The following is a 26,732-nucleotide window of genomic DNA, read 5'->3' as shown; positions in this document are numbered from 1 at the left end:
TATTTGTTGCTTTAATTACGGTTTTTCCATTATAATGTTTTTTTGTTTTGAGAATGGCAAGACAACAAAACACGTTGTATCTCCTTTCTGCATATGTACTTCCAAACACAAATTTAAAATTCCGTTTTTGAAGCTGTTGAACTTATAATTACCTGTTGATGTTATGAAACAGTTGCCAGACTTCATCAAATGCTTTGTGGTGCAGGATGGGATCTCTACTTCACTATCCATGAAATGTTAGAATTATGAATCAGATCACTAATAAAGCTCGATGTGTTTCACGTTCTTCTACTCTGAATTATATAGATTGTAAGGAAGGCTCGAAGGATTCGATGCAGCACAGTGACAACTGGTAACTAATTTTCTGAACACGCTACGGTGCTATTGCACGAATGAGGAAAACGTACATAGTTTGGCTGCTTGCATGGTTGGGTGGCAAAACATTAGCTAACATCGATTCGTCCAGCACACACGAAACATATTATTACCTTAGTTGCTAACGTTATTATCGCTCTACTGAAGTCTGATCCAGTACTGCTGATTGGTTTGTTACAGAACTTTCGAGGAAAGCACCACCCATTAGATACACATGTGCCCCTAGAAGCCACACCTTCTTATATAATTCACATTCGTATTATGTAATGCTAGCGTTGATTTTGAGGATTGTCATCTGAACTCAGAAAACATTCCATACATACTCAGATGCTTTCGAAACATGGTATAATAATATTTATGTTTTATAGTATTTTACCAATATGTATTTCTGTGCCACGATTTATATATTAGGAGTTTCAAAAAAATTTGAATATGTGTATTGTATAGCTCAACATGGATTATACTATCACTTAAAATTGGTCGGTATGTGATCTATCAATTTGTGCTTTGACGGATATCAATTAATTTTGATTTTACTCATATTATCCTGCGCGGGTAAAATTAGAATAAATTAACTTTTCCTATATTATTCTAACATTTAAAGCTTTTTAAGTTTATTGACATATTCATTGAATACTTAAAAAATCATGATCAAAATGACTTTTCTACCTAAAACATTATAAACATTAAATAATCACACGTCAACAATTTTGGCTTTTTTCCATATTGGACGACATCCTACATCCTGCTAAATACATATCATCTACTACATGTGAGATCCTCTTAGTACTTTGCTTAGTTAATCACTTTGCACATAATCTTTAGTTTCTCATGCGGTGGTTCGACAACAAAGATTTGATCTCCATTGCTGTCTAAGTAGTCGGTGTATTTAATCTCACCCTTGGTTATAAATCCAAGCGAACTCACGACGCGTTGCGAGAATGCTCCGGTGGCGTCTGTTTTCATAACCTGAAAAGATAAATTATAGACAAACAGTCGTAATAGCTCGAAAAAAATTCTAAAAAAAATCGATAAACAGGTGACATTATGCACAAAATGTGATATTGGCAGCCAAGGCAATTAAAACTATTTCAGCCGAACTTCTGGCAACAATGCCCACAGTGCTTGTCAAATGCAAAATGTAAATGAAAGGGGGAAGCCACAGTTTATAAATAACAGTTGCGCTCGCAAAGACTGAAGCAAATCTACCTATCGAACACTCAAAATGTCTACCTATCGGACACCAAGAATAACAATGCTCGAATGCGTGGGGAGTATCGTTATCATGTGATTATAATTATGAGAAAAATGCAATTATTAATATTATTCCAAACTATAGAAATATTTCACTTAAAGATATAATTATTAAAACATATATTTTGAGTTATTTTATATTTTAAATTACATAGTTTGAATGGATTGGACATAAAACTTTATTCTGCCATCGAGCGACTATCATATTTGTTCGATCGAGATTTGTACGGCTGATGAATTCGTAGTCGAAATGTCACGAAGCGGTCAATTATCTTATTTCTAATATCGTGGCAGTCTTCTTCGAAGATATTAATTCGTACTGCTCTCATGAATGTAATAAATTTTGAGGCAATATTGTCGTTGCTTTGCCTTAAGTTTGCTACATTATCTCGAAAGATTCGCTCCAGAGCAACAAAAACATATATACCGGTTCTGTCATATACAATAGCACCTCGCCGGTGTAATCTTTAAAAATAGTACTTAATAAAAAAATTTAAAAATGGATATTCACTGAAGCAAGGAGAAATACAAATCTCACACGACGCATAATTTTTCGAGACACTTTTCATGATGTATCCGGCTATATGGTAAATCAGGTTCCGTTCTGCATTATCGAATACTCGGTCGTCGAAAACTTCTTCGGTGAATTCGATAAAATCAGTCTCCTGTAAATCAAAGAAACAAGATTTTGGTAACAGTATAAAACAACTCTTGTTTAACATTGCAGATTTTTTCTGTCTTACCTCGTTAGTATCGTTTAATGTTGTTTGCGGCTTATGTTCCTTGTTTCTTCCGCTTTTTGTCAAGTCCAACAACCACTTCCTGTCATCTGTTTCATATGACGAGGAAGGTATGGCTGCCATGAACTGCGAAATTACAAGCAACTTTAGGTTGTCCTTAAATTGCAAAGCCGTGGGTAGTTTTTGCTTAAACCTCAACAGCGAGAAAATATTTTTTACACAGTTTTGTGTAAATCGTGCTGTGAATAGGTACGGATACTGCTCGTCGACCAAAAAATGTTTTTGCAGTCGTACAATTGAATTCGTGCAAAGAATAATGGATGCTTGCCACGGTTTCCACCTTTTCGCTTCACCGACCTTGCATGCGTATATGAAGCCAACATAAAATTTGAGGAAGTATATTGTTTGATTGTAAACTTCCATATCTTTTAGACTAAGAGCTAAATAAAATTTCCGTGATGTCATCACTTTGAACCATCTTCAAATACATTCGACGAACAATGCGGTCGTCAGAAGTTCAGGTTGATTCATTTCTGCGCTCATGAACCGCAGAGCTGCTGCTACGTTGTGGTTAATAAGCTTGTATGAATTGCCAACCTTCATAGCATCAAGTCGGTTACTATTAAAAAAATCCACGTCTCCGCAAGTTAGTCGAGATGCTATTTTAAGGCCTTTTCCAACTTCAAAGTCAACCAATTCCTTCAAATGAAAAATACTACATTCGAAATCAAGCCGTTTTCATTTACGATTTCTTCTGGGAGATAAATAATTTGGTTTTTAACCCATCACTGCACGCAACTTTTAAAAACGTGAGTTGTATCAGGTATCACTCTAAGGTTAGATCACTCTAAGAATGTATAACAAATTTGCATCAAATTGAAAAATGCATTTAATTTCCATTTTTGCATCAGCTCTGCACTGCCTCGCAGAAAAGTTTGTTTAACAAACGTCCTACGCTGATCCACTTTGTTCGACGTTTTGTTAAATGTAGGGCTAGTTTTTCTGTAGGGTTTTGACGTCTTACACGCAACGCAAACAATATTGCACGCAACGCAAAATACATTATGAATTTCTATTTTGATGGAAATAAATGCATTTAATTTCGCTGATTTTTAAAAATGCATCACAAGCGATCTGCCCCTAGGAGCATACCGTATATGGTTGGAACTTCAATTCAAATTTTCCCTTAATTTTCCTTGAATTGGTTTAAGAGGAGATTTGCGAGCCTTTTAGTGGTGGTGACCTGTGTATTTGATACAATACATTCATATATAATATAGGGTGATGAGCCTATTTGCACCATGTTTCTATTATCACCCTACCCATTTGAAGCCGTTGGTTAGAGCAGTGTCTGCCATCTTTGTTCAACGCATTGAGTCAAATGGTAGCGCAACAATAGGGGCACTCGATTCGAGTTTTCATTGTGGTCAAACACGAGAATTTTACTGTTTTCAACGCATTTGTGTTATTATATTGGTTCTTAACAACGAAGCAAAGCGGTTCATGTCAATTTTTACGCATTCCATTGATTGTAAGGCAAGAAATTACCGAATTAGTGAGGCACCTTGCTTAGTATCGTGAAAATAGGCTCATCACCCTATACATCAGTCTACTTTCTACTTCTGCCGCATTCAGACGTACAATCGAGCCAAGTGAACAACAGGCCTCTCGATCTAGTGTGCATTGTCTCGAGAACAAAGGAAACATCGGACTATTCTTGACATCATGAGTAAAGTTGACGAAAAAGCTCTACTCCGACCCAACGCTGCGGTCGTTGACTTTAAATTTTGTTTAAAACGACCGAGTTTTAGTGAAGTGGAATATCTTCTGAAGGTAAAAATGCAACTTAGGCTTGCGGAAGTCTTGTACCTTCAGTATCACCATCTTCGTAATGTAGTGTTAATATCATTCAACACGTTAGCAAAAGCCGAGCGTTTCGTTTTGAAGAATAACTTAAAACATGTGGTTAAAAGTGACAACGTTGGAATTAAGATTCCCGTATACATTGAGAATGATTATATAGATGTAAGGTTATATGGTCAAGGCTTCTGTCTGTCACGTTACATTTTTACGCATATTTCATAAGATAAGTCAGCAAAAACAATAAAACCATATTCTATCACAACTGCACATTATTAAGGTCACTAAACCGCACATTTTTCCTACAGAAAGTTTTTTTCTATCATGAACCGTTTTCACTTTATTGTCATTTTGATACTTCTGTCACGTTACACAATTTTCGCAGTTAGTTTGAAGGTTGCACGACTAAATAGAAAAAGTCTGTTCTGTTGGCCCCCAAATTTGCATGAAAACAGTTTTAAGTTGAAGCTTAGAAAGCAAGGAAGAGTTTGAAATATAGTTTTCCTGAAGAAAAACTTTGTTTTCGATTTTATCGAGTATTCTCAATGATCTGTCACGTTACAACCAGAATCTGTCACGTTACAGTTCTGCATTTTCATTGAAGCAAGGATATCAAGACAATCGTACACAAATCATCCTTAATTTATGAACTGAGTATTAACGGGAAATTTCATGTTTATTTTGAAAAACATATTGGTTTTGTTGAAAATAAAATTAAAAGAATTATTGAAATGTGTTAAAACTTTTGATTGTTATTTTCTCTACGATGCAATTATATTTTCAAGTTTTTTATTTGCAGCTAAATTTTAAACGTGTTATGTTTTTTGCGTTTGGTATTTGTGAGTAATTTATTAAAAGGGCGTATTTTCACTACTAGATATTTTTGTTGAAAAAAATCAAAATATTCCGAAAAAAAATTTCTTAAGAGCATTTTGCTTCGAAATTATATTTAGTATTAATATTGTATGAGAAAATAATATTTATGACTGGCATATACTAAGAAATTTAGAAGAATACTTGAAATTAAAAATGTTGTCTTACTAATAACTTCCTAATACTGCAATTATAGTTTCATCAGTTTACAGGCTTCGTTAACAAAAAAAACAATGTTTTTCTGTTATTGTACTTTCATTTTTGTTTTGTTTTTTAACAATAAATTTGTATTCTTTACATTTTTTTGCTTTTTTTTTAAATTTCACCAAAAAATATTCACAAAGAACAAATAATTCCCTAGAGCTTGCTATCATATAGTTTTGCTGCACAAATGACGATTTTCGAAAAATATATATTGAAAGTAGTGCATTCAAGATCTCATACGCCCTTTTTAAATATTACTCTTGAATAAAAATTGTTTGTTTAATATTGAAAAATACTTAGTCTCCCATACACATGAAAGGTAAAAGGTTTCATCAGAATCAAAGATGGTCACCAATATTGACACAATTGAATCAAACTTGATAGAATTGCTTTACAGCAGAAAAAATCTGTCACGTTACATAAGATAAACTGTGTTTTCTTAAAAATTAATAAAACTTTAAAGTTTTCACAATACAGTTTCAAAAAGTAGACTCAAAGTAGTAAGAAAAAAATGCAGGTTCGACATTGTATGCATGCTGTTGGTGTGGTCCACAAAACTTTTTTGAATTTTTGATCTGTCACGTTACAAGTTATTTGGTTTCCATTACTTCACAACTGAAAATAAGCAATAATCCATATTCATCAAAAATTTTCAAGAAATATCATCAGATTTAAATTAGACTACGATAGAAAAATGTGGTTGCAAGCAAAAAGTTAAAAATATGGATCTTGTTTACCTTTTTATCTCCTTACGGTCTTTTAGTCACTTTCAGGTCATGCAAGTAGCATCAACAAACTTTCATAAATGACAGACATGAAATTTATTTCTGGGATCACCATTCATATTTTTTAATATTAGAGGTTATATACATATGGAAAACAAAGAGTTTGACGCAAAAATGGATAAAAAATAATTTCGCCTGTGGTTGCCATTTTCGGAGCCTTGACCATATGACCTATTACCTCGTACCCCTCCTGAGCCAATTGCAAAATGCATGTCGCAATACGGAGAAGTAGAATCCGTTACACCTGATACTTGGAGAAACTTCTTCCCGGGTACTCCTAACGGCGTTTTTGTAGTGAGCATGCGGGTTGAAAGGCCTATACCCTCCTACTTGGCAATAAAACTCAATACTCACGGAACTACAATTATGCAAACTACGCTGTGCACCAATGAGGGGCAAACTCCTACGTGCAAGTATTGTAATCAGATAGCTCATCATGGACAACCTTGCGCGGAAGATACAGAGGAAAATGAATCTCAACCGATTGCCAACTCATCTACGGCAAACCAACCTAAAACAGAGTTTTCAATACCAATGCCTGAACCACAAGTGGTGGCCAAATTTGTGGCAGCTGTTCAGACCATAATGACAACCGCAAAAGAATCATCCAGCACCCCAAAAGCAACTGTAAGCAACTTCGGCAACGAATGCAGTAACAATGACGACGGATTTACACTGATAACAATAAGTGCAAGAAGCAGAAGCAAGGGAGAACATCTGATCCCGAACACCAAGCCAGCTTCGACCGGGACGTGAAAAACAAGAGAGAATTAAATGACCCCCCCCCCCCCCCCCCCCCCCCTGGCGCTGTTTGCCAACAGACCTCGCGAAAAAAGGTCTCCGCTCGCAATAAAAAGTTGCGCGCACGAGATCCAATTAATTAATTATTGTTTGTATTTTTATTTTTACATGTATTGTAAACGTATAAAAGATCCACGGCTCCGTTAAGCTACCGCTATGAGCCGTGTCAAATAAACGAATCAAAAAAAATAATATATACATCGTTGAATCTGGTTGGTTAGGCAAATCGAGAATCTGGATGATGCATCCGTTATTAGAATTGATAAACTCTCCTCGTCTTGACAGGTGTAGCAACTTCCGGCAGCTGTGTACTTACATTCACGGCTTACATATACTAGGCTAGCTCGTTAGAGTGTAAACATTTGACGAGAGCGCGTCATAGAAATCGTCGGCGAAAACAATTACATGAAATTCATATATTGTTTGCTGCTAACGAATGATCGGCACCTGGTAAATCACAATGCATCCAAATTCCCGATTTACGCTAATAATCACATAGATGCACTGATTATCCACTGTGTATAGTGTAATGATGGCGTAATTTACGTCAAAAATCCATTGTACACTATTTTTTCCACCGTAAGAGCTCGAATATTGTCAATTAACAACTTTCGAGAAATCCGTTTGTTTATCTCAACGATTTCTCTGACGTCACCGAAAACTGTCAATTCGCGGAATAGCAAGCCTCCATTCTGTGAGCCGTGCTTACATTGTTAAAAAGACTCGTGAAGTATACGAAAAATGTAATACATTTACATTGATCCACTTTAGAAAAAGGTATAAACTCGGGTATTAAAGGAGGATTTGAAATTCTTGAGTTGCTAGGACTGCAATACATGGTGTTAGCCCTTCTTTAGAAGTCCATCCTACATTCGTGAAGCTTCTTTCTACTAACAGAACTTCTTAAACGGCAGTGTTTCGATGTGATATAATTTGCCATATACGAAATTTGATTATGATTACACCCAAAACTCGGCTGTAATACCTTTACGGTAATAAGAAAAAAAATGCTCTAATAGCAAGACATTTCATGCTAAAACGGTCACAACAAAAAGTTCCTCAAACGGCAATACCAACACATTTAAATCTTCTCTGCGTCGCACTCATGTTTCATCAATTCTTATTCAATAAATATTATCGCGTCGGATTGTCTGGAAGTGTGTAGCACTTCGCTTGTCATTGTATTGCGCATCAAATAAAGTGAACACTATGTGGACAAAGACGAGGTTCGATTTTCTCTACACGACCTATTCCGTATTTGAAGATCGGCTCACTCTCTTCACACACTTCAAAGCACAGTCAGAAAAACGACTCGGAATAGTGGTGGGGTATTTCGGCTGGTGTTAAATTGAAATTTCTTTTCTATCACGGACGTTAACAGCAAGGTAGCGACTGCACAAAACATGAACAGTCCTTCCCGTCATGTACGGGAAGCAAGACCTATGGTTTGGATCCACGTATCCGAACCGAAGGTCCGGATCCAGACACTTGTCTGGATCTAAGCACCAGGTCTGGGTCAGATTCAGGTCCGGACTTGGTAGGGGGAAAAGGGGATGGGCTAGATCCGGGTACTGGTCCGGATCCGGGTACTGGTTCGGATCCGGGTACTGGTCCGGATCCGGGTACTGGTCCAGATGCGAGAACTGCTTCGGATCTGGGCACTGATCTGGATCCGGGAGATCCGGATTTGGGGACTGGTCCGGATCTGGCAGCTAGGCCGGATCCGGAAACCGCCTAAACTTTTTATTCCACTATCCAACCTACCCAGTAAAAAATCCATAATTCTGGCTGGTTTCGGCCAATATTGGGGCAGATTCCAGCCTGAGTTCGGTCAGAGATCCGCCAGGATTCTGGTTGGTTTGACTCGGTACTAATACTATCATAGAAATCGACCGAATTAACCTACATCCGAACAGAGCCGAGGTTGACACATACTGAAAAAGTGTTTGATTGTGTGATGCGCATACATGAACAGCAACCGAAATTCGCCATTCCACCGTTTACTACCTTTGTGGGAATATTAGTTTAATACCGCAATGCGCAATTGCGTGGTCTGTTACCGAAAAGACAATAGAATCTTACCTAAAAGTAATAGAAACATACTCGTCGGATTTTGGGTGTAGTTTTACTATTTTGCTGAATGTGCTTATAAACAAATTGTTGCTATAGATGAAATGTGAATTAATCTAATCGACCTTCTCTGAGTAAAACATTATTGACAGCCTTGTGGATTCATTTCACCTTTTACAGAAAGGTATGAAGCTTTAGATTTTATCCAAAAACGAAACCTGTATGCCAAAAATTAAATTTGGAATTTCTTTTATCCAACCTAAGGGCCCTATTCTCACAGTCACGTCACGTAGTGACTAGAGCAAAATTTTCTTCTAGTCAATGGGTGACGTGACTGTGAGAATAGGGCCCTAAATAATCTGATTTCCACTTGGTAAGAAATAATAATAATGTATTAAAGCACTTTATCCGTGGATAAATTATTATTTTTTCCCAATAAATATGTGCAATAAACAAAGATTTGTTATTTCATTTTAACAACACATTCAATTCAATATAAAGGATTACTGTAAACTGTAACCAAACGATTCGACTTGAGGTGAACATTATGGCAATCTTGTAAGGAAATTGTAACGATACACGCTTTTCTTTAAAGCAAACCTTACAGAACCATATGAAAACGACTAACATAATTGTGACTTCAATTCAAATCGTTTCGATATATTTTTTAATAATCCTGCGGAAGCACCTCAATTCTTTTCTAACTTACAATATTATATTATAACCATTCCCTATATTGTAACAATAACTCGTATCTTCATTCTATATTTTCATATAATTTTACAGGAAAATGCATTTATCGTAATATCATAAATAGACCTTAACGTATGTGGTTACCATAGCACTTATGATTTTTGTATAATCTGGAGGATTTCAGATAAAGTTTTTATTTATGCGGGATATCCAATAACAATGTAGTACCGCAAAAATTGATTATAAAATCACTATTCCCCTTATAATATGCCCTAAAATTTGTTCGAGTAAATCGGCATTTTTGAATGGTAACGTTACTTAACGACCTATTCAGCAAATGGTACAAGTGACGCTGACCATAAATGGAATAGTCAATATGATTGCCGGTAGCGTTGGTTCATCGTTTCGTTAATGATAAGAGGAAACTTCAGGGAATGGTTTTTAAGGTTGTAACCTTTCGTACCCCAAGCAAAACGCATTTCGAAACTTTCGAGCATCGATTCGTTGGTCCACTTTTGAACCCATACCAAATCACCCCGCAATAATCTAACTTGCTCGGGATTGAATATTTTCAGCTTTGGCAAGGTTTAATTCTGAGCGTTTTAGTTCTTGCCGAAGAAGCTTAATAGTTTTATTCTTTTGTTCATTTTCCATCGTAGTCGACGGATAGTTCGAAAGAGTCTGAAACTAAAACAAAAAGAAATTAACGACGTGCCACTATTTTCCGCGGAACGTCTATTGAATCCTGACTGATACGGTATCAGTGATACCGTGGATATGCCAGCTTTTGTTGTTCTTCTGACATGGACTCCACCTTCTCGACTGAACAGACAGTGGATTCAATTGGCTCTGCCCTCTATAGCAATTGGATTTGCAGCCACAAACCCCGGTACTGCTTGAGTAGCAATGTTATTGTTAGAATCCTGCAGTGGCATATAAATTGTAAAAATGTCAAATTCATTCGGCAATATGACCACACTCACAAGAAAATCATTGTCGTCATGTGAACTGATATCTAAGTTTGGTACTATTTCAAACACCGGAACAGCTGTGAGTAGTGTTAATAATCTTCCACCGACAGTGGAAATATAAAGGTCTTTCTCATAGTTAAAGTGCAGCTAAAATTTTCACAAATTTGTGTATGCATGTATAAATATTTACTTATTTAAATTTATCTTACGCTGCAAATTCGACTGTTTTCTGTCACTTCCCAATCTGAGGGTAAGTGGCAAAAATCAATCCATTTCGATCTTAGTTGCGGATCAGACGGGAACCGGAAAAAGCTTATGTTCTTTATACGATGCTTTTTATCGTATTGATTTTTACAAAATAAAACTGAATACTTCATTTTAAACTATGAAATGCACAAAATTCACTTCTAACTAAAACGTTCGGGAGAAGTCATATGAATTTTAACTAAAAATGAAAGGTTGCCAAAATTAATAAAAAACCAATGATTGATCCAGTGTTGCCAATCCTTTTTACGCAACTCTAACCTCTAAGAACGGTTGGTTTCAAAATCGTCCAATGAAGGACGTTCGTTGGACCAATTTAGACATCGTCCAAATAACCGTTCAACGAACGTCCATCGTTGGACGTTTTGAACGATTTTGAAACAATTTTTGGACGTCTCAATGGGTACTCTGGGGGAAGCATTTTTGCAGTTGTCACATTTGAAGAGGGGCGTAGAACCAATGGGGAAATTCAAGTGTACCCTCTACAAAAGTTTAGAGAAAAATCAGAAATATGTAATCAATAATCGTACATTTTATTCACATTTTTCAGCACGGGATTTGCAGCATTTACTTTATGAAAAGCTTAGTATTTTCTTAATAATGTCATTGATTAATTGGTCTTGAATCATATTTTGCAATCTATTCGTCATTTTAACACGAAACAAGCGCACAATAACTAAAACTTATCATCACCTTCACTAGAGTCGCCTAATATTTACAATTTTCGATATGGTTTTTATGAATGGTAACCGACTGTAAACAGTGGCAATTCAGATTGACAAACATTTTCGAAATATCTATTATCGGTTTCTTAAGGCTAAAATGTGGTAGGTTCTCGGAAAGTATGCAAATTAAGAAGATTTTGGTAAGGGTTTTTCCCGCGATATTTTAACCTCCACGCTCTTCTCTCGCTCGAGAATCCATATACAACTATCTCTCCCTGCACGAAACGTAACCTTTCTCATTCCGACTAACGTGCGCGCGTATGGTGCAATTCAAATGCGATTCTCGTTGGTGTGAGGAGTTACCTGATTTTTCTTTGACAGTTAAATGACGCTTTAATTCCCCTATGAGGTATATATAGGTGTGGCAGAACACAAACCAAAAATATGTAAACAATCCAGAAGCACAACGGGTCGACGTCCTAGCATTCACACGATTCAATGGGAGCAGAACGACCGGTATGACGAAAGCAAATCGATTTATTCTGTGATCACTTACACTACTCATGTAATTAATCTTACGAATACCAAAGTGGCATGTTCGCCATACCTGTATACTACATTGGCGTAGAACCACGTAGGGTGGTTCTAGCAAAAATCTACGTTTGTCTATGAGAAGGAGGGTTTTTTTTTCAAAAATCTACGTAGACTTTGATTTGATTTTTTTTCAACAGTTTTTGCAACCGACCGAGACGGTTGTGCCTCCAGGTGGAAGGTTTTGTTCTCGAGAGAGTGACGGAGTGCGAGACGCTGTATGCGTTATTGTGGGAGAGAGAGAGACCAGTTTGTTAAGTGTGAGTCGACAGTTGATACGTCGGAGGCGTGGTCAACGGCATCCTCGACAAGTGGTGTTTTGACAGCAAACCGCGGGTAGACGAATTTGCCTACCGCGGTGGCAGAAATCGACAGTGATCGTGCCTGTACACACAGAAAAAAATATAGTGTATTGGTGTCGTCGGGCAATTCTAATCGACGAGAGGGAAGCGCCACAGGTAGACCCATTTGCTCTATTTGTCTACCGCAGAAGTGGTACGACGAATAAGGAAAACAAGTGGCACCGAAAAGTGCCGCATCGACAGTGGGATTTTCGCAGCAAGCCACAGGTAGCCACATTTGTCTACCGAGGTGGTGGAAACGGAGAGAGCGCGCTTGTGGTGGTGATACCGACGAGCAGCTTAATCGGAGAGAGTTTTGAAGTGTTGCAGGTAGGACTATTTCTCTACTGAAGAAGCAACGCGACGAAGAAGAACAGCAGGTGTCACATTGTCAAACAACGGGCACCGAGTTTACAACGTAACACATGAGGTGTGTTCTACAGGTATAACAGGTATATTTTTCATTCCTTTTTGTGATAGTTTTTCTTGCTAGGTAAAATGGATGAAGAGATGGGAGAACGAGTAACAGACCCTCCCCCTAAGCCTTATGCTGAAAATGTAAATCCGACTAGAATTAAAATTTACCCAGAGTCGTCAACGGGACCATGGATTGTATTTATTAGGCGTAAAGTAAAGGCGCTAAATATTATTCAAATTTCTAAAGATTTGACTTCGCGATTCTCGGATGTAAAAGAGATCGTCAAAGTCAATAAAGATAAAATACGCATTGTCGTTGGTAGTTTCAAACAAGCCAATGCAATTGCTTCTTGCGAGCTTTTTACGCGTGAATATAGAGCGTATATTCCTTCAAAGGAAATTGAAATTGATGGGGTCATCACAGAATCGAGTTTGACTGATGATGACTTAGTTAAGCATGGGGTTGGTCGTTTCAAAGACACCATACTTAAAGACGTAAAAATACTTGAATGCAAGCAATTGCATTCAGTATCACACGAAGGAGATAAAAAAGTTTATCGACTGTCTGACTCATTTCGAGTGACTTTCGCTGGGTCTGCGCTGCCCAACTATGTCATTATCGATAAGATTCGTCTCCCTGTTCGCCTTTTTATCCCTCGTGTAATGAATTGCCTTAATTGCAAACAGCTTGGCCACACAGCCACTTACTGTTCCAATAAGGCACGGTGTGGCAAATGTGGGGGTTCTCATCAAGAGGATACATGCAATGAAAATTCAGAAAAATGTTTAATGTGCGGAGAAAACTCACATGAGCTCCCTGTATGCCCCATTTATAAATTGCGTGAGGATAAAATTAAACGATTCTTGAAGGAGAGGTCTAAGCGCTCCTATGCAGAAATGTTGAAAAATGCTACCCCTAAACCCATCTTCTTAGAAAACACTTACGCATCTCTATTTTCGGAACAGTCTGACTCTGACGGAGCGTGCGAAGGTACATCATTTGTTTTACCCGGAAATTCCAGAAAAAGAAAACAGTCTTCTTTTCCCAAGCTGCCAAGAAAGGGCCTTAAAATTTCTCCACCAATAGATAAACTGCGCCCAAAACCGAAAAATTCCGATTCAAAACCGAAATCAATTCCGCCCGGTTTTGGGAACGTACAATCCAAACAGAACACCATTACTGGAAATAATAAAATTTCGACTACCTCTGAGCCTCAGCCGGGGGTAGGATTATTGAAATTTTCTGAAATTGTTGATTGGATTTTTAAAGCATTCAATATTTCTGAACCACTAAAGAGTATACTTTCAGCTTTCCTCCCAACAATTAGAACATTTTTAGAGCAGCTGATTGCTCAATGGCCCATCCTTGCAGCGATTGTATCTTTCAATGGGTAATTCACCTCCTCCAATGAAAGATTCCATCACTGTTTTACAGTGGAATTGCAGAAGTATCATACCAAAAATTGATTCCTTAAAAATTTTGCTGCATAATTTAAAATGCGATGCTTTTGCTCTATGTGAAACATGGCTTACCTCAAACATTAATTTCAACTTAAATGATTTCAACATTATTCGCCTAGACCGAGACACCCCGTATGGAGGAGTGCTTCTAGGAATTAAAAAGTGCTATTCTTTCTATAGAATTAACATCCCCTTGTTTGCGGGCATTGAGGCTGTAGCTGTCCAAACGAACATTAAAGGCAAAGACATGTCTATCGCTTCTATATATATACCTCCCAAAGTTCAAATTGGACAACGTCAAATTTTTGAGGTAGTGGAATCCATGGCTGCTCCGCGTCTGATACTGGGAGACTTCAACTCGCACGGAGTATTGTGGGGTTCCCTCTACAATGATAATCGATCCTCTTTGATTTACAATGTTTGTGACGAATTTAATATGACAGTTTTAAATACTGGCGAAACAACACGCATCCCCAGACCTCCTGCACGTCCAAGTGCATTAGATCTATCTCTGTGCTCGACATCACTTCGGTTAGATTGCACGTGGAAGGTTGTACCTGATCCTCACGGTAGCGATCATTTGCCAATCGTTGTTTCAATTAACAGTGAATTAGGCCTTACGAATTCAATCAATGTTCCTTATGACTTAACACGAAATATTGATTGGAAAACATACGAAACATTAATTTCCACTTCTCTTGCTTCGACAGAAGAGCTACCCCCTACCGAAGAATATGAATTCCTAGCGGGTTTAATTATTGAAGCAGCAGAACAAGCCCAAACGAAATGCAATCCTGGAATGACAATAAATAGACGGCCCCCTAATCCTTGGTGGGACAAAGAGTGCTCTGATGCATATGAAGCTAAACAAGTTGCCTACAAAGAAATTATGAAACAGAAAGGGGGTATACGTGAGAACTTTGAAAATTATTTCATTTTGCAAAACAAATTTGACAGTATACGTCGTGCCAAAAAATCTAGTTATTGGAGGCACTTCGTTAATGGCTTGTCAAGAGAAACATCAATGAGTACTCTTTGGAACACAGCCAGAAGAATGAGGAATCGAAACGTGACTAATGAAAGCGAAGATTTTTCGAATCGTTGGATATTTAATTTTGCCAAGAAAATTTGTCCCGATTCTGCTCCTGCGCAGAAAATCACTCGCGATGCTCCCACAAGTAATGATTTCATAGATTCGCCTTTGACAATGATGGAATTCTCAATTGCACTCCTCTCATGCAACAATAATGCTCCGGGACTAGACAGAATTAAATTCAACTTGGTGAAGAATCTGCCTGACCTAGCAAAAAGACGCTTGTTGAATTTATTCAATAAGCTTCTTGAGCAGAACATTGTCCCGCACGACTGGAGACAAGTGAGAGTTATCGCTATTCCAAAACCGGGAAAACCAGCCTCCGATCATAACTCGTATCGACCGATTGCAATGTTATCCTGCATCAGGAAATTGTTGGAAAAAATTATCCTACGACGTCTCGACAATTGGGTTGAGGCGAACGGCTTGCTATCAGATACCCAGTTTGGTTTTCGGAGGGGAAAGAGAACGAATGATTGTCTGGCGCTACTTTCGTCAGAAATCCAACTAGCTTACGCAAAAAAAGAACAAATGGCGTCTGTGTTCTTAGACATAAAAGGAGCATTCGACTCTGTTTCCATTGATGTTCTCTCAGAGAAACTACATCAATGTGGTCTTTCACCAATATTAAATAATTATTTATACAACTTATTGTCAGAAAAGCACATGCATTTTTCATATGGCGATTTGGCAACATTCAGAATAAGTTACATGGGCCTCCCACAAGGTTCTTGTTTAAGCCCCCTTCTCTACAATTTTTACGTGAATGATATTGATAATTGTATAGTCAGCCCATGCACTCTAAGGCAACTTGCAGATGATGGCGTGGTTTCTGTTACAGGACCAAAAGCCTTAAATTTACAACAACCACTGCAAGATAGTTTGGATAATTTATCAAGTTGGGCTTTGAAGTTAGGCATCGATTTCTCTACGGAGAAAACAGAGTTGGTTGTTTTTTCAAGGAAGCGTGATCCAGGTCAGCTTCAGCTTCAGTTGGTTGGTAGAACGATAGCCCAAGTCCTGACTTTTAAATACCTTGGAATTTGGTTCGATTCTAAAGGCACATGGGGAGGCCACATTAGGTATCTAATAACGAAATGCCAACAAAGGATAAATTTTCTGCGAACAATAACTGGATCATGGTGGGGTTCTCATCCAAGTGACATGATAAGATTGTATCAAACAACAATACTTTCAGTAATGGAATATGGGTGCATCTGTTTCCGTTCAGCTGCGAACACTCACATTATTAAACTGGAACGGATACAGTATCGCTGTTTACGAATTGCCTTAGGTTGCATGCAGTCGACCCATACGATGAGTCTTGAAGTACTAGCGGGAGTTCTTCCTTTAAAAGACCGATTCTGGGATCTCTCTTCTCGTTTACTTATTCGATGTGAGGTTATGAACCCACTGGTAATTGAAAATTTTGAAAGACTTGTCGAGCTTCAACCCCAAACCAGATTCATGACAGTGTATTTCAATCACATGTCACAAGAAATAACGCCTGCTAGGTATGTTCCCACATACGTCAATATACTAGATATTCCTGAATCCACTTTATTCTTCGACACGTCCATGCAAGCAGATATTCGTGGAATTCCGGATCATCTACGCTCGCGGGAGATCCCTAAAATATTCACAAGTAAATATCAACACATAGACTGCCTTAAAATGTTTTACACTGATGGGTCACGAATCAGTGAGGCCACTGGTTTCGGTATTTTCAACAATAATTTTTCAATTTCTCTCAAACTTGCAGAACCCGCCTCTGTTTATATAGCGGAACTAGCAGCAGTTCACTATAGTTTGCAAATAATTAATACTTTACCCCCGAACCATTACTTTATCCTCACTGATAGTCTCAGCACAATTGCAGCTCTACGCTCAAAGAGGATTGATAATCACGATCCATTCTTTTTGGGGAAGATACGAGAATCTCTGAGTAACCTGACAAGAAAATGTTATAAATTTACACTAGTGTGGCTCCCCGCCCATTGCTCTATTGCGGGCAATGAGAAAGCTGATAATTTAGCCAAGATTGGTGCACTAGATGGTGAAATATATGAAAGACCCATCGCTTACAATGAATTTTATAGCGCTTCTCGACAGAGGACACTTGCTAGTTGGCAAACATCTTGGGACAATGGAGATATGGGACGATGGCTACACTCAATTACCCCTAAAGTATCAACGAAGGCGTGGTTCAAAGGATTGGATGTAAGTCGGGACTTCATCCGTGTGAGGTCTAGGCTCATGTCCATCATTATACTTTAGATGCGCATCTCCGTCGTATTGGGCTCGCTGAGGGTAATCATTGTGCTTGTGGAGAAGGTTACCATGACATTGAGCATGTTGTTTGGTCCTGCACTGAATATCGTGAAGCCAGATCACAATTAGTAGATTCTTTACAAGTCCGAGGAAGACCAATCCATGTTCCTGTTAGAGACATCCTGGCGTATCGCGATCCTCTATACATGGAACTTATCTATCATTTTCTAAAAACAGCGTCTGTCAAAATTTAATTAAATTCATCTCCTCATACTCTCATCCAAGGCTAATCATTCACCAATTAAAGGGTCCTAGAATATTTAGTTTTTAAATTTAGACAATAACAGAAAAAAAGTAAATAAATACACCCGAAAATACTAGATCAGTATGAAATACAACAATGTAAGGAAAAAAGCAAACAATAAAGTGATTTCAGTGTTAGTTTTAGACAAAGTACTAGTATAGTTAAAATTAGTCTTAAGGATTTTTGTAACGTGCTATGTAAAAAAAGAAACTGGCGTAAAAAGCTATTGCAAATGCCGTGTCAAATAAACGTATGAAAAAAATAGACTTTGATTTTTAGTTCTGATCGTATAAATGGGATTTAATGACATTTCGAAGCTAGTACACTATTGAGGTATCTACTCTTTAAGTGACCACTCAATTCGTGAAACTTTGTTTCTTGCGAATATACGAGTCAAACCCGGTCAGCGTGTCAAGCAGAAAGTTAGCAAAAGTTGAGCAAAGCGAAATTGATGCTGGCAGAGTTTCTGCGAGCATTGTTAAAATTTAGTTTAGCATTTACCCTACAAACAATCATAAAACAATAATTATTATAGTTATTACTGTTTCAACATTGTTCGATGCCAAGTTCTCACAGTAGATTTACAATAAAATTTCATGTAACAATAAATTTCACTGTTCAGCAAAAAACTGATACAGTGCATTCACATTAAACTTTACTGTTTTCGAGAAAAAAAATGTATGGAGAAAAATTGATTTTTTTAATGTTAAGATACATAACTACCCCCCTTTTTCACTGTAAAAGTCTATTTTACATTGAAATTTACTGTAAAAACGTTAAAATTTATTGTTTTTGTATTGTAGCATAACACTATAACTTACTGTAAATTATTTTAAAATTACTGTACTGTCACAGTGAAAATCATGGTTTTGTTTTGAAATTTCGTCGGGGGGCCTCGTAATTTCCAGAAAATCACCCATTTCCTCGAAAAATATTTTTTAGCATAAGGGACATGGAATGTAACTTTTAGTATAAATATTTTGCTAAAATTGATTTTTTTTCGATTTCTTTTTTCTTAAAATCTATTCTAGAAAATTGCGTGAAATTTTGTACACTTTTAGAATAATGTTTGCACCGTCATTTAAATGAATATTTAAGGAATATTTGTTTTAATAGCAGTATTTTAACAATTAACAAAGTAAACAATTTAACATATTTTCGCGTTCTCGGTGCTACAAAAATCATAAAGTATGTCAAATGACCCGAAAACGTTTACCTTTAATAATCTGAAAAGAAAATTTTGTCCTTTTGGTACTGTCCAGAGATATGAACTTTGTTGTCACGCGCCGCGCTCTTCCAACATGCGGCGCATTTCGATGGTGCCCACGATAACACACTAGCCCCAGTCCACGCGAACTCAACCAACGGGCATGCTCAAACTTGCGTTCAGCACCTTGCGGTATCTATTATTTGACACGCAACTTCCATTGTTTAAAACATCGTCAGTTCTATTGTTAAAATTTAGTTTAACATGCGGTAATTAAAATTATTATCATAGATGAGGTTTTATAATTGTAACCAATACAATACCATCAAACTTCAAAGAGGTATAACTAAAAACGCTGAAACTTTAGAATACATTGAAAAAGCACACCGTACTTTAGGTAGACTAACCATATTGTTCAGTAGATTAAATGCGGAATACAGAAAAAAAGCACACAATAGAATAAGTTGCAATTTATTCTTAGTCACCTCTGGATGGAATGAAAAGTTCGAACAGTACGTTGTCAAAGACGTTTGTACTTTGTCGTGAATATAAAACATATAAGCTTACAATAGGTGCACTAAAGCATATACGGCAAAAAACTTTACCCATTTATGTATCAAATTGCTCATTTTCGAAAGTTATTCGAGCTGTCAAAAATGGGTACTTTGTTGATTCTAACAATGGGTACTTTTTATCCGGTTCACAACCACTCAATGAGGTAATATCAATCAAGAATCAGAATATATTGGCACGATTGGCACGTTCCCCATGTAATTCGGAGATTTGATGTTATTTGTCATGTCCTCTCATCCTTTTCCTGATAAGAAAAAATAGGTGGTGAAAAAAGATAGGTTTTTGGAAAACACAAAAACCTAATTTCTTCACTCCTGTAGGAATAATGAACTCTATTGATAAAGCATATAGCATATTTTTATTAGAGCGAAAGTTTACAAGCTATACCAATGGTTTGCAAAAGCGAAATCTCGTGCTTTATCGAATTAATCGACAGTGGTAAAACTGAATCAACGAACTCAGGCGCAGTGCCTGCTTTAGCCAACTCATTCGCCCATTCATTTCCAATAATACCGGAATGACCGGGTACCCATAGAAGGTAGATAGCATTTGAAATGCTAAGTCATTTGATTTGATCTCGACATACAATTAATAATTTAGATCTCGAATACGACACACGGAGTCACGAAGATTTTTGCTTGGATTACGGTACAGTATCCACCAAGCGAATAGGATTGGTCTATTCCCATTTCACGACAGTAGAATCAGCACCGGCTCGACTCTCCACCAAAGAACCGTCAGTATGACAAACTGTCCCACCAAAGACATTCTGGCAGATCCCTGGGGAGAGTATTGACAGACACGTTCTAGCGAGACGTGAGGGGGGGACTCCCTTATAAATTACCCTGGGTTTTCACTCGCCTGATATGGGAACCATACATATATACTCATCCCAAGTAACAATTTGTGGCCATATGTGTGTGACTAGCTGCACGATCAATTGGGTTTCGGTTCAGAGCACAATATGTATAATAACTGCCCAGAAAAAAAAAAGATTTTTTGAAAACTGAATCGGCTCACCCCTAGGTCGATTTCTAGCCCCATCAAGTGTTTATATTCCAAATTTGAACCAAATCGGACATGTCTAGCTACCGGACCAACGTACTTGACGTTTGTATGGCATTTTTCAATAATTTACATGGTTAAAACCCACTAGCTCATTTTTTCACCGCAAGGTGGAACTGTATGCATCAGTTCATCACTACAAGTGAAAGAAATACAGATAGTTTTATTGCCTACAACTTTGTCGAAGACTGCTAATAAATCCAGCTTTAATTTTAACGAAGTGATTTATGAGTCAGTTTTACATGGGTTCAAACAGCGCACAGTGCTGAATCAGGCGCAGAGTAACACGAATCTTTTTGTTTGATAAATAATAATTGAGTTTAGCATTATGTGAGTCATCGTTTGGCTAGAAAATATTAGTTCTATATTTAATCGCCATCACTAACTTTAAAAAAAATATGAATATGTTCGGGAAAAATATTGAGGAATGTCTGTTCTACAACTTTGTAGAAGACTTTTAATTTCTATCTTACACTGTTAAAAAGTTAGTGTTGGCGTCCTTTATGCGGTAAAACGTAGAACTAAAATTTTGTAGCCAAGAAATGACGCACATTATGTATTAAAATTCTTCCAAATTCAGCTAAAACCAACCGTTATTCCGTAAAATAACAATGTTACCCCAACGTACTTAAATGGATTTGCGGCAATAAATTAAGAGTCAAAGTACTGCATCAGACGAGCTCCACTTGTAATCATTCGTTGCGTGAAGAGCACCAATGATGTATTAATTGGAATCATTGATTTACCAACGTGAAGACACCAGATTTGTTCTAGTACCAGGAGAAACTGGAAGTACTCCGGAGAAAATCGTTCCTGCATTCTCTTCTTCTCTTTTTCCTTCTTCTGGTAGCAAACCAGAGTAAAAAGGAGCAAGTATTTTTTGCTCCTGTTTACTCGGGAGTGACTTCCGTGTACTGGAACAAACCTACCATTAATCAAATATACATAAGGCTTGCTGTATCAAATCAAAAGCGTGCTTAATGCAAATACAGGATAATCATCGACGATACCATATGTCACATTTTGAGCAAATGTCCAAGAATCAGGATTACAACAAAAAAACTCAGGGGCAATTGTCGGTGGTGATACAGTTTTTAAAGTGTGTGTCAAAAAGACAGTTGAGTACATCATTGTTACGTCAGACGAGCATCAACCAAAAGCAGTTCTAGATAACCTGACATGAAAATCTATCGATTTCTAAAGTAGCTTATTGAATCTACTAAATTTGTTCAGTCTTGAGACATTTGTGCCAAGGCCTTTCCAACTACTTCGCTCAGAGGGTCAAATTGCATTTCTGTAAGGTTTGCGAGCCGAATTAAATGCTTCCGATCAGTCTTTGCGTCTGCAAATCCAAACTCTTCTACATGATTCTTTAAGTCTCAACCAAGGAGTTCCTTTAGATAAACGCATACCTCGGGCAGACAGCCTCTTGGTGTGCTGCTACTATGAGTGAGTTTGTTTTATCCACGACCTCATCCAAGTCACTTGGAGATTCAATCGTTGGAGAATACCCATGAAACCTAGTCGCCAAGCTCTCTTCGTAGGGGTCCTAGTTCGTAGTTATGGGATTTCAATATGTGATGATATCTATCTTGCAATACAAAAGTTATTTTCCATAGTAGTTCAGACAGAGATTTTATGGCATCAGTGAAATTGTAGCCTGTATTATTGGAACCAAAATTGCTGAAGATATTGTATATCTAGCTTCAATAGTTCTCAAATTATGGATCATCATAAAATTAGGTTTTTCTCGATAACTTTATTTCTCATCCTCTTACGCTCTTTGTATCTTCTGTAAAGTTGTTTGTTGTATTGAAACGAAACAAAGTAGGTTCCTATATGCTGAATTTAAAAAAGATATTTCAAAGTTTCAGATAATGTCGAGGTTACTTACATTTTAAATAACCCCTTAAGGATAAAAAAGGGCAAGCAACATCATAAAATATTTGTATTTTCCACTGAATTTAACACATTCCGTACTTTTGTCTAATGTGTGATGAACAGGGAAAACGTTACACTTTTAGTCTGAGTAGATAGGAAGATAATCATAGGGAGGGGATCTATTACTAGAGATTTGTCACTTTATTCAAGTACACTTGACCGTTCTGGTTATCATAAACGGGCTATTCCGCTTTCCACGTGAGCGAATTGCCTGCCAAATCATGCATTTTAGCAAACTTTGACGTCTTCTGTTTTCTAGCTTCCTCAGGAATGCCACTTATGACAAGCTGTAATCAAAAGGAAGGCGCCGGAAATCTTCTTTCGTCATCCATAACGAGGTGATAAGGTTGAGTGTAGTGCTTCCAGACACGTGATTTTCCCATTGTTCTGTCGTTTATCGCATTTTGACGCCTTTTGAATATTGTACGTGTGTTTACATCTTAAACAGAGGGGGGATCCAGGAAAAAATTTTGGGAGGGGCCTGAAATTTCGATTCTAAAATGAAAATTGTGCAATTCGTAATAAGTAATAACCTTCTTTAATCAATATCAGTTTTGTTGGTCAAGTTTGGTTTGTAATGATTTTAAGTTTGAAAATAATATAAAGCTCTAATTAAAATTTTCTCATCAGGTAAAAACATTTCAAAGAGGCCCGGACCCCCAGGACCCTCCCCCTGGATCCGCCACTGATCTTGCGCAAAAGATTTGGTTAAAGGCAGTTTTTGTACCACATTTATCACTGAATTATTGGGATTTCTATTGTAGGCTTAGACGACACACTTGAGATCCTTCTCACTGTACGGAGATCTATTTTGACAACTTTTTGCTTCGCATCGACGGTTGAACCACCCTCCTGGCACAGTGATAGCTTCCTGAAACCTCCGTTTGTTGTGGTGGTGGCGTTGTTATCAACAAATTGTTAAGCTACATTCATACTTTTCATACGTATGTCGCACAGGCATATTGCGATAAAAAATTGTTGAAATGTTTTCAATAATAAACGAACCACTATTGTTCGTTGTTCAAAATTTATAAAAGTTGCATTACGATTTGGGAATCAGTGGGTATGTGATAACCCTACTCTTGCACTGCGGTGTTGTAGGAGCTTCTGGAGTCTATAGACACATTCTTTCGTGACGTTTACAACGATTTGACGAATATGTTATAACTTGATCAAATGAACCCCTGCATTAAAACTTATTACAGATTCGGAAAGTAGACAAAATTTCGTGAAAGATTCAATCAACATAAACTGAATATAGGGTAAAGTGCCTATTTTCACCTTACTAAGCAGGGAGCCTCACTAATTCATTAATTTCTCGGCCTACAATCAATGGAATGCGTGAAAATTGTCTACCTACAATCAATGGAATGCGCTTTGCTTCGTTGTTAAGAACCAATATAATAACACAAACTGCGCTGCACTGAAAACAGTGAATTTCTCGTGTTTGATCGCATCGAAAACTCGAATCGAGTGTCCCTATTGTTGCGCTACAATTTGACTCAATGCGTTGAACAAAGACGGCAGACAATGGTCCAACCAAATGCTTCAAATGGGTAGGGTGATAAAGGAAACATGGCGAAAATGGGCTCATCACCCTACTAGAATTTGATGATAAGCCTTTTATTGAAATACGTTGGAAGATCAAATTTGTGACGCGTTGTAACGTCACGTTACCTTATCGGTCATAAAACAATCTTCTTCCAGTATATTCAGTTTATGTTGATTGAATATTTCGTGAAATTTTGTCTACTTTCTGAATCTGTAATACGTTATGATGTGGGCGTTCATTTGATAAAGTTATAACATATTTATCGAATGAAGATTCGTCAAATCGTTGTAACGTCACGAAATGTGTCTATAGGATACTGAATCATCTGATTTTAAATTCATATCATTAACTTGATATTCCAATCGACCAATATGGTACGATCGAGTGCTTAGGTGAACTTTATACTATGCAAGAGGGGATGGAGTCCTCCATAATATTATCAAATATTGTAAAAGCTTTTTCGCATAAGCAATCTAGTCTAGCATCGTTAAGATAAGATTAGAGAACTGAGTGTCTGTGCGGACGTCCTTAAGGTGTTATCATCATGTCCAAGCAATCTTGTTGCGGATGGCTATTAGAAAAAAGGATTGTGCAACTAGCCACACGATGCTGGCTCGAAAATAAGTAACAAATACTACAAATACAAACGAGATAATAATAAGAACGCTGGTGAAATAACATGATTCAATGATGAAATGCAAGCTTATACCATTTGACAGTAGTTCGTCGCTGTTGTGCTATCTTATGACAAGCGCCATTTCGCACATTTCGAGAAAAACGATTTTTAAAGTTTGAGATTGAATTTCTTGAAACTTATAAATGGTATAAACAATCCAAAGAAGACAAACGATGCTTCTATCTATTCTGTATTAATCTCTCAAATATTACGAAGATCTGTTGACTAAGTTGCGAGTTTTGACTATAAATATAAACAAAAGTCGCACTCACACGTGTCATAGGTGTGTATTGATGACAACATTTGTATGGCGTGTCATAATCGTGCATGGAAAATTTTCCATAGAAAAAAATCATCAATTATTAACTTTTATTCATATCTTTGGTTTCATTTGATCTATAGACAATCGGTGACATACATTTTGAAGTAAATGAGTCAGTAAATCTAGAAAAAATAGTTATTTTTGGTTACAGTGTTGCCAAATATGGTATATTTCCAGTTTAAAACTTAAATTGCATTTTTCTCACAATTAGTGTATTTTTGTTTTAAAAATGATGATGCCGTTGTGTTCCTCAGATAGTTTTACACATAAAAACATCTTATACATCAAGATAACTTGAGCCAATACTCAGACACGGTCATTCGAAGCAAAAATTATAAAATTTCGCAGCACGTTTTTCGCTATAGCTCAGTAATCAAGCAGAATGTCAAAATTCTGAAAACGCCACCTTCTAGAGATTTTTTAGTGATGTGACATATCTAACTCAGTTTACCCCAAAATGGCGTTTGTCATAAGATAGCACAACAGCGATGAGTTAACATATTTACTATTCACAACATGACGGATGTTAACGTAGCCACAGTTTCCTATGAAAATAAAACTGCCAATGTTTGCTGGGCACTATGAAAAGCCGATCAATTTGTACGAAAGTGTATTATTCAAACTACAAATTCAATCGAGATCACGGATAGATACTTACTGCTCTGAGTTGTCACTTTCGTATGGATTTTGTAAATATTAGAGCGAGCCTAGGGCGACTCTGATCTAAAACCGAAAACAGTATAAGACCCTCAGCAGGTGATCGTGAAATCATTTTCTTAGTGGGAGTTTGACAAAAGACCATTGAGTTCTTGTCGCTCAGTCTCACGAACACATCTGCAGCTTCCTGGTTGAAAACAATCCCATTTGATTTTGTCGTCTTTGTTTATTGTTTTCCACCAGCTAGTGAGGTAGTGTTTGTGTCATGTGACGTGTACGTTAGGGTGGGACAAAAAATAGATTCCAGCTCCGAGCAACTTTTTGGGTACCTTTTGGGTCCTAGAACATCTGTGCAAATTCTTAGCTTGATCCCTGAAACTATATTTTTGCGCCCATTGTTTAAAGTTTACATGGGATTTTATATGGGAAAATTAACTTTCACAAAAGAATTCCTCCAGGGGTCGCCCATTGCTTCCTAAAAATAAACCGTTATATGGCTTTTGTAGGAAATTTACCACAGAAACAAAGTCTCGAAAACTACGAAACGATCTGACGCTTGAGAAAAAAGTTATTAAGCTGAAACCAATTGATGCTCTAACGATTGATAAAATATTCATTTTTTCTAGCACCACTGTTGTTGGTTGTTCAATTATATGCAATTTTGTTTTGATCTTCTCTTAATGTGTCTTAATCATGTTTCTATACT

The 26,732-nt window shown here is 37.2% G+C and overlaps 1 protein-coding gene across 3 annotated transcripts in view; it reads right to left on the bottom strand.

Annotated features, from left to right (window-relative positions):
- The window catches only part of LOC131693351 (arylalkylamine N-acetyltransferase 1-like), a 41,417-nt gene continuing 14,685 nt past the window's right edge, over window positions 1-26,732 (bottom strand). For 2 of the 3 annotated variants that reach the window (XM_058981107.1, XM_058981106.1), the window contains exon 5: window positions 1-1,344. In XM_058981107.1, the coding sequence (XP_058837090.1) occupies window positions 1,171-1,344 (174 nt within the window). In that variant the 3' untranslated portion in view covers window positions 1-1,170. The remainder of the gene's footprint in view (window positions 1,345-26,732) is intronic. The other variant, XM_058981105.1, reaches the window with a different exon arrangement.

Source organism: Topomyia yanbarensis, chromosome 3, assembly GCF_030247195.1.
Source record: "Topomyia yanbarensis strain Yona2022 chromosome 3, ASM3024719v1, whole genome shotgun sequence".
In the NCBI taxonomy this organism is placed as follows: Eukaryota; Metazoa; Arthropoda; class Insecta; order Diptera; family Culicidae; genus Topomyia; species Topomyia yanbarensis.
This window is presented reverse-complemented; position numbering and strand designations above follow the sequence as displayed.